At 38.6% G+C, this 14,628-nt stretch overlaps 1 protein-coding gene and 1 pseudogene across 1 annotated transcript; both read right to left on the bottom strand.

Annotated features, from left to right (window-relative positions):
• Positions 1 to 1,872: 1,872 nt before the first annotated feature.
• Positions 1,873 to 4,013, bottom strand: LOC132302508 (DELLA protein GAI1-like; annotated as a pseudogene).
• An 8,105-nt stretch (positions 4,014 to 12,118) lies between these two features.
• LOC132302507 (DELLA protein GAI1-like) lies at positions 12,119 to 14,468 on the bottom strand. The gene has a single exon (XM_059799392.1). It carries the CDS (start codon positions 14,173 to 14,175, stop codon positions 12,394 to 12,396), a length of 1,782 nt encoding a protein of 593 aa, XP_059655375.1. The 5' UTR covers positions 14,176 to 14,468; the 3' UTR covers positions 12,119 to 12,393.
• Positions 14,469 to 14,628: the final 160 nt, after the last annotated feature.

Below are 14,628 nucleotides of genomic sequence, written 5' to 3'. Positions count from 1 at the left end.
ACAGACTCCTTTTGTAAGCCACAGCGAGGGTAAAGAGGCGACACCTCACACCCGCGATCCAACAAAGCAACACGAACCAGCAAAGCATGAAGACAACATCGCCAAATAAAGTGTTGCACCTTAGACAGAGTACGGCATCGCCAAATAGAAGACCAAGAACAAGTATGAAAAGCAACCCCCAAAAAATGAGCCATGGAAATGGCCAATTTATACGTAGACCGCACAAAAAACTTACCCGACCTCTTTGGAATCCAAATGACTTCATCCGGTTTATCCCACCGACTGATGTGAATTTTAAGAATTTAATGCACCGTAGAGGGACAGAAAAACTGAGACAAAATATCCACCTTCCACGAAGACGTAACAGGATCAACCAATTGTGCCACAGAAGAGAAGGGAGTAGGAACCGGGGGTGATGGAAGTTTGTGTGGAAGTGTAAGGACCCAATGATCATTCCAAACGTGGGTGGAGGTGCCATTCCCAATCAACGATCGAACTCCATGACATAACAAGGCCTGAGCAGACCAAATACTCCGCCAACCCCATGAAAGATTATAGCCCAAAGAAGCATCTAAAAACAACGAAGAAGGAAAATACTTGTCCTTAAAAAGCTAATACACCAGCCCCTACTTCTGAACCAGAACATGATGGAAGTTTGTGATGTAGTAACGAGTCAGGCACGTATTGTTTTGGGCTTTTGGAAATTTTGGTCACGTTAGTATGAAAGCAAGTGCTAATTGTTTCTATTGCGTTGATATGATAGCAATTGCTAATTGTTTGGTTCTTCCAACTCATAAACTAATAATTTTTTTAACTCTCAACAACAATCGACCGTTGAGTGAGTTGGAGGGAGTTAATTTTTCTCCTACCATAATTGTGGTCACACCGTAGTGAATTTTGACGGTGTAGTCCCTCACGTTGTAACCGAAGGAGTCGTCGATTTGGGCGATGAAGCATAAGCAATCGAAGTGCTTTGGCGACGTCAGCATCGAAGAGGAATGGCGATAGTACTAACCAAGGGCAAGCTGGTTCTTCAATCGGAGAAATTTGTTTAGATCCATCAGCAAATGGAGATCTTCAATCTTAGCTAAAAGTTTCCAAATCGTTTCGAGTAAGAAACAGTTGATTGAAGCTATTTCTAAGTCTCTGCAATCGATTCTCTTAGCAATATTAGTGAAAAACTGTTGTACTCGTAAGCCAAGCACGCCGGCGGCAAATCGGTGGCACAAAATAGAGATGGTGCTAAAATTCTGAGTTTATTCGAGAGTTTGGGTGATTTATTAGACTTTGATCTACCGATATAACTTTTCTATCATCAAAAAAGAAGAGAAGGGTTCGAACCCGAACATAAACAAAATGATGTGTATTTACTTTACCATTCGAACAAGGGCTAAAAAAAAAAAAAAAAAAAAAAATTCATAAACATGTATCTTTAAAGTAAAGGTGTCGAATTTTCGAAATAATAATATTACACACTAAGTCACACAATTATTTTCAACAGGTGTCGCTCTCACGTTACGAAAGCGTTCTCGCTTTCATGTTCTGAATGTACTCTCGGTTTCAAGCTCTGCGCAGACTCTCGTTCGAATTCTCACTATTTCTGATTTAATTTTTTCATTTTTATACTCCCGCTCTTAAATTTGTTTTCGCTCTCACTTTATGTAACTTAATTCACTTGGCACTTTATTTGACTTAGGTTACACCGCGCATTTAATTTTAAGCTTTTGTGTGAAGTCCTAAAGTTTGATAAGGCTTGGTGTATAAGTTTAATACATATAAAGGTTGAAATAGATTAGTAGGCTTCATTGATACTTTTCAATGTACCCCCACCATATTCTCTATAAATAAGTACATGCACGCCTTAGTCTCCACTTCAAATTCCAATAAAGTCTTTTTTTTATTATTAAATAAAAGCTACCATATATATATATATAAACACATTGACCTTTTTAGATTCACCCAAAAATTACAAGATTCCACCCAAATAAAGAAACAAATTATAAAAAAAAAAAAAAAAGACTGGCACAGTGAAAAAAGAAAGGAGACACGCTTTGGACTAGTGGTGGGTCTCACCCTCACACTAAACTAAAGGCCCCCACCCAGCGAAGGCCTAGGGTTTGGTTTGGTGAGTTGGGTTGGCTCAGCTGCTAACTGAGTTTCCAAGCCGAGGTGGCAATGAGTGGGCGAGTGCGCCAACCCAGTGTGAGACACCCACTATTCTCTTCCACTCTGTACCCATCGCCGCCATTGAATAGAGCCAACAACATACTCGCCTGCTTGAACGCGTTACCCAGGTGAGCTGGCTCAAACCCGGCCGAGCCAAACCGAGTTCGCCACTGAGTCAGAGTCTCGTGACGCTCAATCCGATCCGACCCTTCGCAGGCCACAATGTTACAGATCTGTTTCCCCAGGTACACCTCCGACATGGCCTTGTCTTGATTACTCACCGGAGATGACGACCCACCACAACCCTCCAACGAATCGAACAGAGTCGAGTAGTAATGCAACGACTCGGTGAATCGGTCCAAGAAATCTAATCCGTTGTGGTTCGCTTCTTGCTCCACCACCGTCACTATCTCCGGCTTCATCTCCTTCACTGCAGACAACACCTTCTCGATCGCACCGGGTCTGGCCAACAACTGATGCAACTCGAACACCGAATTGACAGCGACGGCCTCACCCTCTCGGAGATCAAGCATCGACGCTTCCAGATCGCCTAAACTGGCGGCAACAAAGCCCCTGAATTCGAACTCGACGTGAATGGTCTCGGCCAATTGAGCTAATTTCCACCCAACTTCCTGTAAATGGTCTGTGTTGTCATGAGTAGGAGGCCCAATTCCGGTCAACCGGAACGTCGGAGGACCGCCGGGTCGGAGAGCCAGAGCTTGCATCAGAGCCGGCCATTGCATACCCTGTTTCATACTGAAATCGATAACGTGAACACTTTTCCTATTAGCAAAAGCTTCAAGGATAGCTTGATTGGCTGTAAAATGGGCGAATTTAAGGTAGGGACAGCTCTCGTAGAAATGCATTTGAAGGAGGTCAGAGAAGGTTGAGTCCTGAGGGTTTTGAGGGTATAATCTGTAGATTCGTCGTGCCATAGCACCGGCTTGGGAGATGGCGAGAAACCCAATTTGTTTCACCACTGCGTCTGCGAGTTTGAGCTTGTCCTGTAGAACAGCTTCTGCACAGGCCAGTAGAGCATGGACGAGTCGGACACCGTTTTCTTGCGAGTCAACCAGGATTACTGGGTGAGTATTGTATTCAATCGACGGAGAACCCAAGCCCCCAACCGCCGCCTCCGGCATCGAAGAAGCAGTGGAGGATGAAGTCCCAGAACAGAAGCAGTGGAGGATGAAGACCCAGAAGCAGTAGAGGAAGAAGACCCAGCAAAGCATGAAGACAACATCGCCAAATAAAGTGTTGCACCTTAGACGGAGTACAGCGTCGCCAAATAGAAGACCAAGAACTAGTACGAAAAGCAACCCCCAAAAAATGAGCCTTGGAAATGGCCAATTTATACGTAGACAGCACAAAAAACTTACCCGACTTTTCTAGAATCCAAATGACTTCATCCGGTTTATCCCACCAATTGATGTGAATTTTAAGAATTTTCTGACCCTAGAGGGAGAGAAAAATTGAGACAAAATATCCACCTTCCACGAAGACATAACAGGATCAATCAATTGTGCCACAGAAGAGAAGGGAGCAGGAACCGGGGGTGATGGAAGTTTGTGTGGAAGTGTAAGGACCCAATGATCATTCCAAACATGGGCAGAGGTGCCATTCCCAATCAACGATCGGACTCCTTGACATAACAAGGCATGAGCAGATCAAATACTCCGCTAACCCCATGAAAGATTATAGCCCAAAGAAGTATCTAAAAATAACAAAAAAGGAAAATACTTGGCCTTAAAAAACTAATACACTGGCCCCTGCTTCTGAACCTGACATGATGGAAGTTTGTGATGCAGTAACGGGTCAGGCACGTATTGTTTTGGGCTTTTGGAAATTTTGGTCACGTTAGTATGATAGCAAGTGCTAATTGTTTCCATTGATCTGATATGATAGTAATTGCTAATTGTTTGGTTCTTCCAACTCATAAACTAATAATTTTTTTTTTTTTTTTCGTAAGTAATCTTGAATAAGTGTCACATTATTATTAAAAAATAATGAAATATATTTAAAATGTAAAAAAAAGAAAGAGTAAAATATAAATTTTAGAGCATCAAATTTCTTGAGCTTGCGAGCTTAACTCGTGAATAATCAAGTTCATTTCAAACAGACTTAACTCTATTCATTTGAGACCTAGCCTTAACTTTTGCATGGAGCAAATGTTTCTAATATAGAAAAAGGAGAGCTGGATCAGGATAATGAAAGTTGTTTAGTAACCTAATTCAATACTTAATTTTAAATGAAAGTGTTTAATCGAATTAAGTATATTTAATAACCCATTTTGAATAATATTTAATAATAAAATTTGAATATCACTTAAAAAAAAAAAATTTCGCACCCAACTTAAAACTTGACAAAATTTGAGGTGACAATAGCTTCACTTATTACTTAATATCAAATACTTAAATTCAAATATATATATATATATATATATAAAATTAAATTTTAATTATACTTAAAACTTCCGCGCACTTAAAAATCTCAGTGTTTAAATTTCAATTTTATCATACAACACAACACATAGCATGAAGAGAACTTTCAAGAAAAAGAGACCAAAGAGATGTCTTGTGGCATTTAGGAATAATTTTAAAACAAGAAGGAAAGTAGAGAAATAACTCTAAAATACTAAAAAATTATTATATGATATGGGATCATTGGTTCTAGGCCAATCACCGACATCTAAGCAAATGTGTTAGAAATTTGTAATATTTTGATTCACTTTTTGCTTAAATAAAATGTCAACAAGGACCAATGGTCGAGAGACCGTATAATAATTTCTCTCCAAACACCTTTACAAAAAAATAAAGAAGATAACAAGGCAAAGGGATTCTTGGTTGGCCCTCGCCTAGCCTTGGCCCTAAAATGAAGGAAGATAAAAGGCATAGGAAAATTACATTGCACAATTAAGTTTTTCTCCCTGTTTAGTGTTGTGGACCCATATATAATATATGATCTTTAGGTTAAAATCATAGGAAAAATAGTGAGCTAGAGATATACTGTAAGATCTTAATATGATTTTCGTTATTTTCTGTTAATAGTTAGAGTTGAATTCTTTGCACAACTATTCTTTTTCAAAGGCTATGCTAGCATTTTATCCAATGCGACACACATTCAAATGAGCTCGTACGATTGAACAATGAAATGTGAAACTCAAAAAGCAATTGTTAATAAAGGAAGTCATTTTCAAGGCTCGACATATTATCTAAAAGAACCTCACGAGTGATGTTGACCCTCAAACTCTCACCACGTCTAGTTTCATAGAATGTTTTTAGAAAAAATTGCAACACTATTCGTATTGCATGACACACCTCTCTCATGTCTATTAGTAAATATATATATATATATATATATATATGATTTCACCGACCTTACGATTTGGTGTAGTACAGCACGGATATGATTTGTTATGAACGGTTCGATACAATATATCACCCCGCAAGATCTGTAACGAAGAGAGTAGGGTCCGGGGTCTTCAACTGTCAACAATTTGAATTTGACTTGGCTTCTTAGCTTAGTCCTAAAGAACCCTTCTTTTATTTTTCAAGTGATGATTATTAAGGTAAATAAAAAAAAAAAAACGAATATAAAAAGACATGTGGGGTTACATTTGAAATGGCTGATGTGATCTCCAACAACTAGTGAAAGCGGCTAGGCCAGGAATTGAAAATACATACGAGTTGATAAGTTTGAATTAAAGAATTGCATGGCCTTGGTGTACCCTTATATATATATATAGTAAAATATAATATAGCCCAATCTGTATAGACTAATATGGTTTTTTGCTTCTTTCATTCATTCACTCATCTACTGGTCAGTGAACGCTTTATTAACTCCCCCTTCCATCTTGGCAAATCTTGACGAATCTACTCTCTCCAATAATTCTTGGCTCTCCTAATCCAATTCCATAATGCACTTGGGATTATAATTAAATTTGCGTCACCAGCTAAACAATGACAATTTTCATAATTGAATAAATTACACTCACACCCCCTTATGTTTGGATTAAAAATACTTATTTACAATTTGGGAAAAGTGTAATTCAATCACCTTATTAGGTTTGCAATCTTAAACAATGACATCCCATTTTATAAATATGGAGCCAAACACTGCATTAAGTGATACAAAATGTCTAATATGCCCCACAATAACATATTATATATTTTCATTCAAAAATATCAACCACCTAAAATGACCAAACTACCCTCAATCAATATACACCGCATTTTTTTTAATTTATTATTACCTCTAAACCTTTTTCTATCTACCTACTCGGACCTCCTCTGTCTCACATCCTCACCCACATCAACCACCTGCTCATCCAACAACAATTTCATCACATCACCACCGCCTCTGACCATAATATGTCAGAGTGTTTCTCAAGTTCATCATAGTGCATTATTTAAGGTGAAGAAACTTTCAGTTAAGGTGGAGCTATGAAGAGCTTGAGATGGAGCAATGAAGAAATTCTTGTTCGAGGTGGAGTTTAATCTACTAGCATGTTTAAACTAGTTCAAGAACTTTTAACCAGTTCAACTGGAGTGATGAGTTGGACTTTGACTACTGCCTTAGTTGAACTAGTTCAAGAGCACTTGAACCAATTAAAGTGAGGTAGTGAGTTGCAACACTTTTGGGGCAACAAAGTTGAACTAGTTCAAGTGTTGCTGAACCAATTCAACTCCCTTTGGAAGCTGCGTGAAATAGTTTCCTAATTAGTTTTGGAAGCCAGAAGACTTGGGGAAAAGGCTGAAGAATTGGGGAAGAAGTTGTACCTGCTATTGTAGAGTTGAAGACGGATATGGTAATTCCTTGTAGGCAAGTTGATCCTTGTCCAATAAGGAATTGAGTTTGAAGACTCTATAAATAGAGATGAGTATGAGAGGTTTACAGAGAGAGAGAAAAGAGAAAAAAGATGTAAGGGATTTAAGGGTGAGTGTTGTGAGGAGGGGGAATAGTATATGTAATTGCCGAGTGTATATATGTAGTTTCAAAAGAGATGATGAGTGAATGAGTGGGGTTTTGACATGTGGTTGTATATTTTATTCCTTGATTCATAATAGTAAATTTTTTTTCTCTCCCATAGACGTAACCATAGAGTTGGGTGAACCATGTGAAATATTGTGTTGTACGTACGTGCGTATGTGTGATTATTATCTCCATATATACTTGTGTTGATATGATGTGATAATGCTTCTGCTGTGTGTGATGAAAGAGAGATTTAACTTTCAATAACAGCCAACCATTGAGTGGGTTGGAGGGAGTTAATTTCTCCAAAAACTGGTATCAGAGCCGATGGTAGGTCAGAGCCTGTGATTGGTCCTAAAGATCAGTCCAGAAAATTGGTGTGAAGTTTGTCAGGCAGAGGATGATTGTAAGGTGGCTATGGAGATTCAATTAGAGTTGATAATGACATAAAGAAGATAAATGGTGTGAAGACATAGGCCCATGGGGAACAAGTCTTAGGACAAGCCGGATGATGCTCGTTTTCAAGATGGAGCAAATGTGATAGAGTAAAAGCCCACGAGGAACAAGTTTTAGGGACAAGCCAAGAGTGAGTGCTAGTTCTCAAGATGTGGCAAGGGGTATGAAAAATGAAGGGGTTTACTTTAAGTCCGATAAAGAGTAAAGAGGAATATGAAAAGTGAAGATGAGAGGTTTTTTTTATTTTTTATTTTTAAGTCAGAAAAGTAATTAATGAAGATGAGCTAAAAATTGGTGGGTTGCCATGCGTGAGCAATTGAACACCAACGGGATGAATAAAGAAGATAGAAAAAAAAAAATGAAGAATGACGAATTTGAGAAAAGGTAGAGATTGTTAAAGTGTTTCTCAAGTTCATCATAGTGCTTTATTTGAGGTAGAGAAATCTTTAATTGAGGTGGAGTTATGAAGAGATCCTTATTCGAGGTGGAGTCTAAGCTACTGGTATGTTTAAACTCGTTCAAGAACTTTGAACCAATTTAACTGGAGTGATGAGTTGGACTTTGACTACTACCTTAGTTGAACTAATTCAAGTGAGGTAGTGAGTTGTAACACTTTTGGGCAACAAAGTTGAACTAGTTAAAGTGTTGATGAACTGGTTCAACTCCTTTTGGAAGCTGCGGGAAATAGTTTCCTAATCAGGTTTGGAAGTCAGAAGACTTGGGGAAAAGGCTGAAGATTTTGAGAAGAAATTGTACCTGCTATTTTAAAGTTGAAGACGGATATGGTAACTCCTTATAAGCAAGTTGATCATTTTCCAACAAGGAATTGGGTTTAAAGGCTTTATAAATAAAGATGGGTATGAAAGGTTTAGAGAGAGAGAGAAGAGAGAAAAGATGTAACAGGTTTAAGGGTGAGTGTTGTGAGGAAATAAGAGAGTATATTTAGTTCCCGAGTATATACATGTAACTTCAAAAGAGATGATAAGTGAGTGAGTGAAGTTTTGACATATGGTTGTATATTATCTTCCTTGATTCATAATAGTAAAATTTATCTCTCCTATAGACGTAACCCTAGAATTGGGTGAACCATGTAAAATATTGTATTGTGCGTGGATATGTGTGATTGTTATCTCTATATATGCTTGTGTTGATGTGATGTGATGATACTTTCACTGTGTGTAATGAAAGAGGGATTTAACTCTCAACAACAATCGACCGTTGAGTGAGTTGGAGGGAGTTAATTTTTCTCCTACCATAATTGTGGTCACACCGTAGTGAATTTTGACGGTGTAGTCCCTCACGTTGTAACCGAAGGAGTCGTCGATTTGGGCGATGAAGCATAAGCAATCGAAGTGCTTCGGCGACGTCAGCATCGAAGAGGAATGGCGATAGTACTAACCAAGGGCAAGCTGGTTCTTTAATCGGAGAAATTTGTTTAGATCCATCAGCAAATGGAGATCTTCAATCTTAGCTAAAAGTTTTCAAATCGTTTCGAGTAAGAAACAGTTGATTGAAGCTATTTCTAAGTCTCTGCAATCGATTCTCTCAGCAATTCGAGTGAAAAACTGTTGTACTCGTAACCAAAGCACACCGGCGGCAAATCGGTGGCACAAAATAGAGATAGTGCTAAAATTCTCAGTTTATTCGAGAGTTTGGGTGATTTATTAGGCAAATCGGAGGGCACCAACTTGGTTTTCAAATCTAAATCCACCATATTGTGGGTGATAGATACAAGGGGTGTATGTATGTGTAAATATTGTTGTTGGTGCGTTTAATTTGGAAAATGAAGATGGACAGAGATATGTATATATACACACATACATCAGCTCAACGTTGCTGGTGCGGTTCATTTTCTTCGTCGTCGATAACTTCAAACCGACGGTGATCGCAATGCGATCACATAAATACGATCAATGGCCACTGCATTAACACGATTTCAATCAACACCTCTGATACCAGATCCCAACGATGAGGCCTTCACCTTCTTCTCTCCCCGTGACGCTAACTTCTTCTTTGGACATGGCCCTTTTAAGTTCTTGCAATGTTTAGATTTTGAAGAGCTGGGTTTAGGTTTGCAAATATTTATCGTGTGTACATATGTGTGTGCGTGTGCGCACGCGCGCACGCGTGTTTATATATTTTAGAGAGATGGAAACGACGAATGAAGAGTTTGTGGTGCTATGAGGTGGTGGCGGCAGCACTATGGGTAGGTGGTTGAGATTGTATACATTCCTAAAGGTCATTTTGGTCATTTAAAAGGAGGTTATAAAGGTAATTTAATAATTCACACGGTCAATTCAATAGTAAAATGACAATTATGTACTTTTATCATGATTGGGGTGTCTTTATTTAATTTACCAAACTTGAGGGTGTCATTATCCAAAAAGCCTCTAAATTGTAAACTTACCTTTCATAATTTGTTAACCCAAACTTGGGGTGTGAGTGTAATTTATCCTTTCCTAATTTGTTACACAAAGCTTATATATAATATGAGTGAGTTTTGACCATTTCTTAAGCATTTTTTGGAATCAACTTTTAAACTGATCCCAAATTGTTTAAAATATATATATATATATATATATATATATATATATATATATATATGTCTTAATCTATGCATTAAGACAAGTACTACATATAAATTAGCTAATTAGTATAATATTTGTTGCATATAAGATGTGTCCGTGTTTTACCGTCATTATATGCAAATACACTGCTCATATATATGCAAGTTATATATCATATGAATTGCCAAATCGAAAGAAAAAAAATTGGACTATATTTGGGAGTATTGTACACTCATATTGGTGTGGCAATTCGTGTTAACGGGTCGTAATTGTGTCGTATTGATATAAAAATATTCTATTAAACAGTTTAATCCGAATACGACCCGTTTAATAATCATGTCAGAAACCTCAACACTGACTCGACCTGTTTTTTAAACGGTTTACACGTTTAATAATCGTGTCAGAAACCCTTAACACTAATCTGACCTATTTTTTAAACGGGTTACGCGTGTAACCCGTTTAATGACCTGTTTAATAAAATTAAATATTTTAATATTTAAATTACTAGTAATACTAGATCAAACATTAAATACTAGAAAAATATAAGTTTCAATCCAACCAAATTACTAAATAATCTTTTATCTACAAAAGAATAAATTATAACATACAAGTTTAGATAGTTATTTTGAAACTTAAATGGAAATTTGCTTATGACACGTACAGTTAAACGGGTATAAACGGATTAAATCCCTCAACTCAAACGCGATATAACTAACTAAACGGATTAATTGTGTCGACCCATTTATAATCCGAATCCATTTAAAATCAACCCAAATTCGTTTAACTTGTGTCATATTCAAGTCGTGTTGACGGATGGTGTCAAACTTTGCCACATCTATTGTATAGGCACCTTAGATTTAAAATTTGAGAAATTTCACTTTCAATTTTGAGCTAAATTTGATTCGGTAATCCTAAATACATAATAATTATTAAAAAAGTATCAATATGTAACTCTTCGTTTAAAGGGCCTATAATCTACCAGAAAATATCTCTCCTAAATACATAACAATTATTAAAAAACGTATCAATATAGAACTCTTCGGTGAAAGGGAGCCTATAATCTACTATAAAATATCTCTCGCCGGCCATATCGCCATCCAATTAATTAAAATTAATTTATTATCAGCTTAAAGTTTAGTTAGCTTAAATCAATGTAGCTTTCATGCTGAGTCTCAACTCAACTCAACTCAATAAAAGTTTTTATATTATTTCTCCAAGGTTATAAATACTAACAATTATTCTTACAGGCACCTTCCTTCCACATGGCCCATTCCACACATATAAATAATCAAAGACCATGTTAGGTAATTTGAAGTCATGAAATGCAAAAACAATTTACAATTACAAGATAACTTCATAATTCACATCGTAGACTTTGATATAGCGATATAACTTTTCTATCATCAAAAAAGAAGAGAAGGGTTCGAACCCGAACATAAACAAAATGATATGTATTTACTTTACCATTCGAAAAAGAAAAAAAAAAAAAGAAAAAAAAAATTCATAAACATGTATCTTTAAAGTATAGGTATCGAATTTTCAAAATAATAATATTACACCCTAGGTCACACAATTATTTTCACTAGGTGTCGCTTTCACGTTACGAAAGCGTTCTAACTTTCATGTTCCGAGTGTACTCTCGGTTTCACGCTCTGACTCTCGTTCGAATTCTCATTATTTCTAATTTAATTTTACCATTTTTATACTCCCATTCTTAAATTTGCTTTCACTCTCACTTTATGTTACTTAATTCACTTTGCGCTTTATTTGACTTAGATTACACCGCGCATTTAATTTTAAGCTTTTGTGTGAAGTCCTAAAGTTTGATAAGGCTTGGTGTATAAGTTTAATATATATAAAGGTTGAAATAGAGTAGTAGGCTTCATTGATACTTTTCAACGTACCCCCACCATATTCTCTAAAAATAAGTACATGCATGCCTTAGTCTCCACTTCAAATTCCAATAAAGTCTTTTTTTTTATTATTAAATAAAAGCTACCATATATATATATATATATAAACACATTGACCTTTTTAGATTCACCCAAAAATTACAAGATTCCACCCAAATAAAGAAACAAATTATAAAAAAAAAAAAGACTGGCACAGTGAAAAAAGAAAGGAGACACGCTTTGGACTAGTGGTGGGTCTCACCCTCACACTAAACTAAAGGCCCCCACCCAGCGAAGGCCTAGGGTTTGGTTTGGTTTGGTGAGTTGGGTTGGCTCAGCTGCTAACTGAGTTTCCAAGCCGAGGTGGCAATGAGTGGGCGAGTGTGCCAACCCAGTGTGAGACACCCACTATTCTCTTCCACTCTGTACCCATCGCCGCCATTGAATAGAGCCAACAACATACTCGCCTGCTTGAACGCGTTCGAACCCAGGTGAGCTGGCTCAAACCCGGCCGAGCCAAACCGAGTTCGCCACTGAGTCAGAGTCTCGTGACGCTCAATCCGATCCGACCCTTCGCAGGCCACAATGTTACAGATCTGCTTCCCCAGGTACACCTCCGACATGGCCTTGTCTTGATTACTCACCGGAGATGACGACCCACCACAACCCTCCAACGAATCGAACAGAGTCGAGTAGTAATGCAACGACTCGGTGAATCGGTCCAAGAAATCTAATCCGTTGTGGTTCGCTTCTTGCTCCACCACCGTCACTATCTCCGGCTTCATCTCCTTCACTGCAGACAACACCTTCTCGATCGCACCGGGTCGGGCCAACAACTGATGCAACTCGAACACCGAATTGACAGCGACGGCCTCACCCTCTCGGAGATCAAGCATCGACGCTTCCAGATCGCCTAAACTGGCGGCAACAAAGCCCCTGAATTCGAACTCGACGTGAATGGTCTCGGCCAATTGAGCTAATTTCCACCCAACTTCCTGTAAATGGTCTGTGTTGTCATGAGTAGGAGGCCCAATTCCGGTCAACCGGAACGTCGGAGGACCGCCGGGTCGGAGAGCCAGAGCTTGCATCAGAGCCGGCCATTGCATACCCTGTTTCATACTGAAATCGATAACGTGAACACTTTTCCTATTAGCAAAAGCTTCAAGGATAGCTTGATTGGCTGTGAAATGGGCGAATTTAAGGTAGGGACAGCTCTCGTAGAAATGCATTTGAAGGAGGTCAGAGAAGGTTGAGTCCTGAGGGTTTTGAGGGTATAATCTGTAGATTCGTCGTGCCAGAGCTTCGGCGAAGTAGGTAGCAACCTTTCGCATAGCACCGGCTTGGGAGATGGCGAGAAACCCAATTTGTTTCACCAGTGCGTCTGCGAGTTTGAGTTTGTCCTGTTGAACAGCTTCTGCACAGGCCAGTAGAGCATGGACGAGTCGGACACCGTTTTCTTGCGAGTCAACCAGGATTACTGGGCGAGTATTGTATTCAATCGACGGAGAACCCAAGCCCCCAACCGCCACCGCCGGCATCGAAGAAGCAGTGGAGGATGAAGACCCAGAACAGAGTTTCAACCGTTTGTTTGAATTTGACGTCTGCGATTGAGACGATTGGATTTGGGAGTAAACCGCTTTACCTGGAATCGCTTTGAGATCGTAATCTGAAGATGGGTCTTCGAAAAATGGAGAGCGATTATTATTGTCGAGTGAGGTGATAGTGGATGATTCGGCTGGGGCTAGAAATGGGTCATCGATCGCCCGAAGTTGAGACGGAATGGAATCGAAATTGGGGAGAGGGAGAGGGTTGAGCTCGGAAATCATGGATTCGAGCCAAGAAGAGAGATCGGAAGGGTTATAGTGAACTGTGTCCAAAGCCAGGTGAGATAACAATTCATCTTGTTCACTGGTATTACCCATGGCTTCTTCGAGCTGTTCGAGCTTTTGGGCCACCACAGCCATGTCTGAGGACTTGACCTTGTAACCCAAAACCGCCAGAAGCTCATCGTCTTGTTCAGTTTCCCCCCACATCTTAGCTTTTCCATCCGCCGCCATTGAATTAGAACAACTGCCGCCGCCGGATTGTTCCTGATAAGGAGGAAAACGGTGGTCTCGCTTCATGATATGGTTGGTATTGGGCAGGGGAGGTTGGTTGGTTGGGGTTTGTGATGGACTCGGGAATCAAAGGAGGGTTTCAATAGGTGAAGAATCTGAGCATCGGGGATTGGGTGAGCTTTGCTTGGTTTTTCACCACTCTATCAGTTCTTTGTAATTGCAGCTCACAGAAGGAAAGAAAAAAGAAAAAACGAAAAAAAGGAGGAGGTGGAGGAGAGAGAAAATAATAGTAAAAAATAATAATAATAGAGAGAGATGAAATGCTCGTGAGTGTTGACGGGGATTGGAGCCAACAGGCAAACAGCATCTACAACTGCTGTCCCCAACCAGATAAGATGAACATTTGCATTTTTATATATCCCTTAAATATATACATGTAGCTTTTTTTTATAAATTTAGGATAAATATGTTAAAATTTATTTTTAACATTATTTTTATTTTTATTTTTTAACATATATG

Source organism: Cornus florida, unplaced genomic scaffold (assembly GCF_030987335.1).
Source record: "Cornus florida cultivar Cherokee Brave unplaced genomic scaffold, ASM3098733v1 CherokeeBrave_3.0.0_Hap2_Chr04, whole genome shotgun sequence".
NCBI lineage: Eukaryota > Viridiplantae > Streptophyta > Magnoliopsida > Cornales > Cornaceae > Cornus > Cornus florida.
The sequence above is the reverse complement of the archived record's forward strand: the minus strand, read 5'-3'. Positions and strand labels throughout refer to the sequence as shown.

Coding starts and splice junctions, on each gene's coding strand:
- LOC132302507 (XM_059799392.1), bottom strand. CDS start 14,175: ATGAAGCGAGACCACCGTTTTCCTCCTTATCAGGAACAATCCGGCGGC.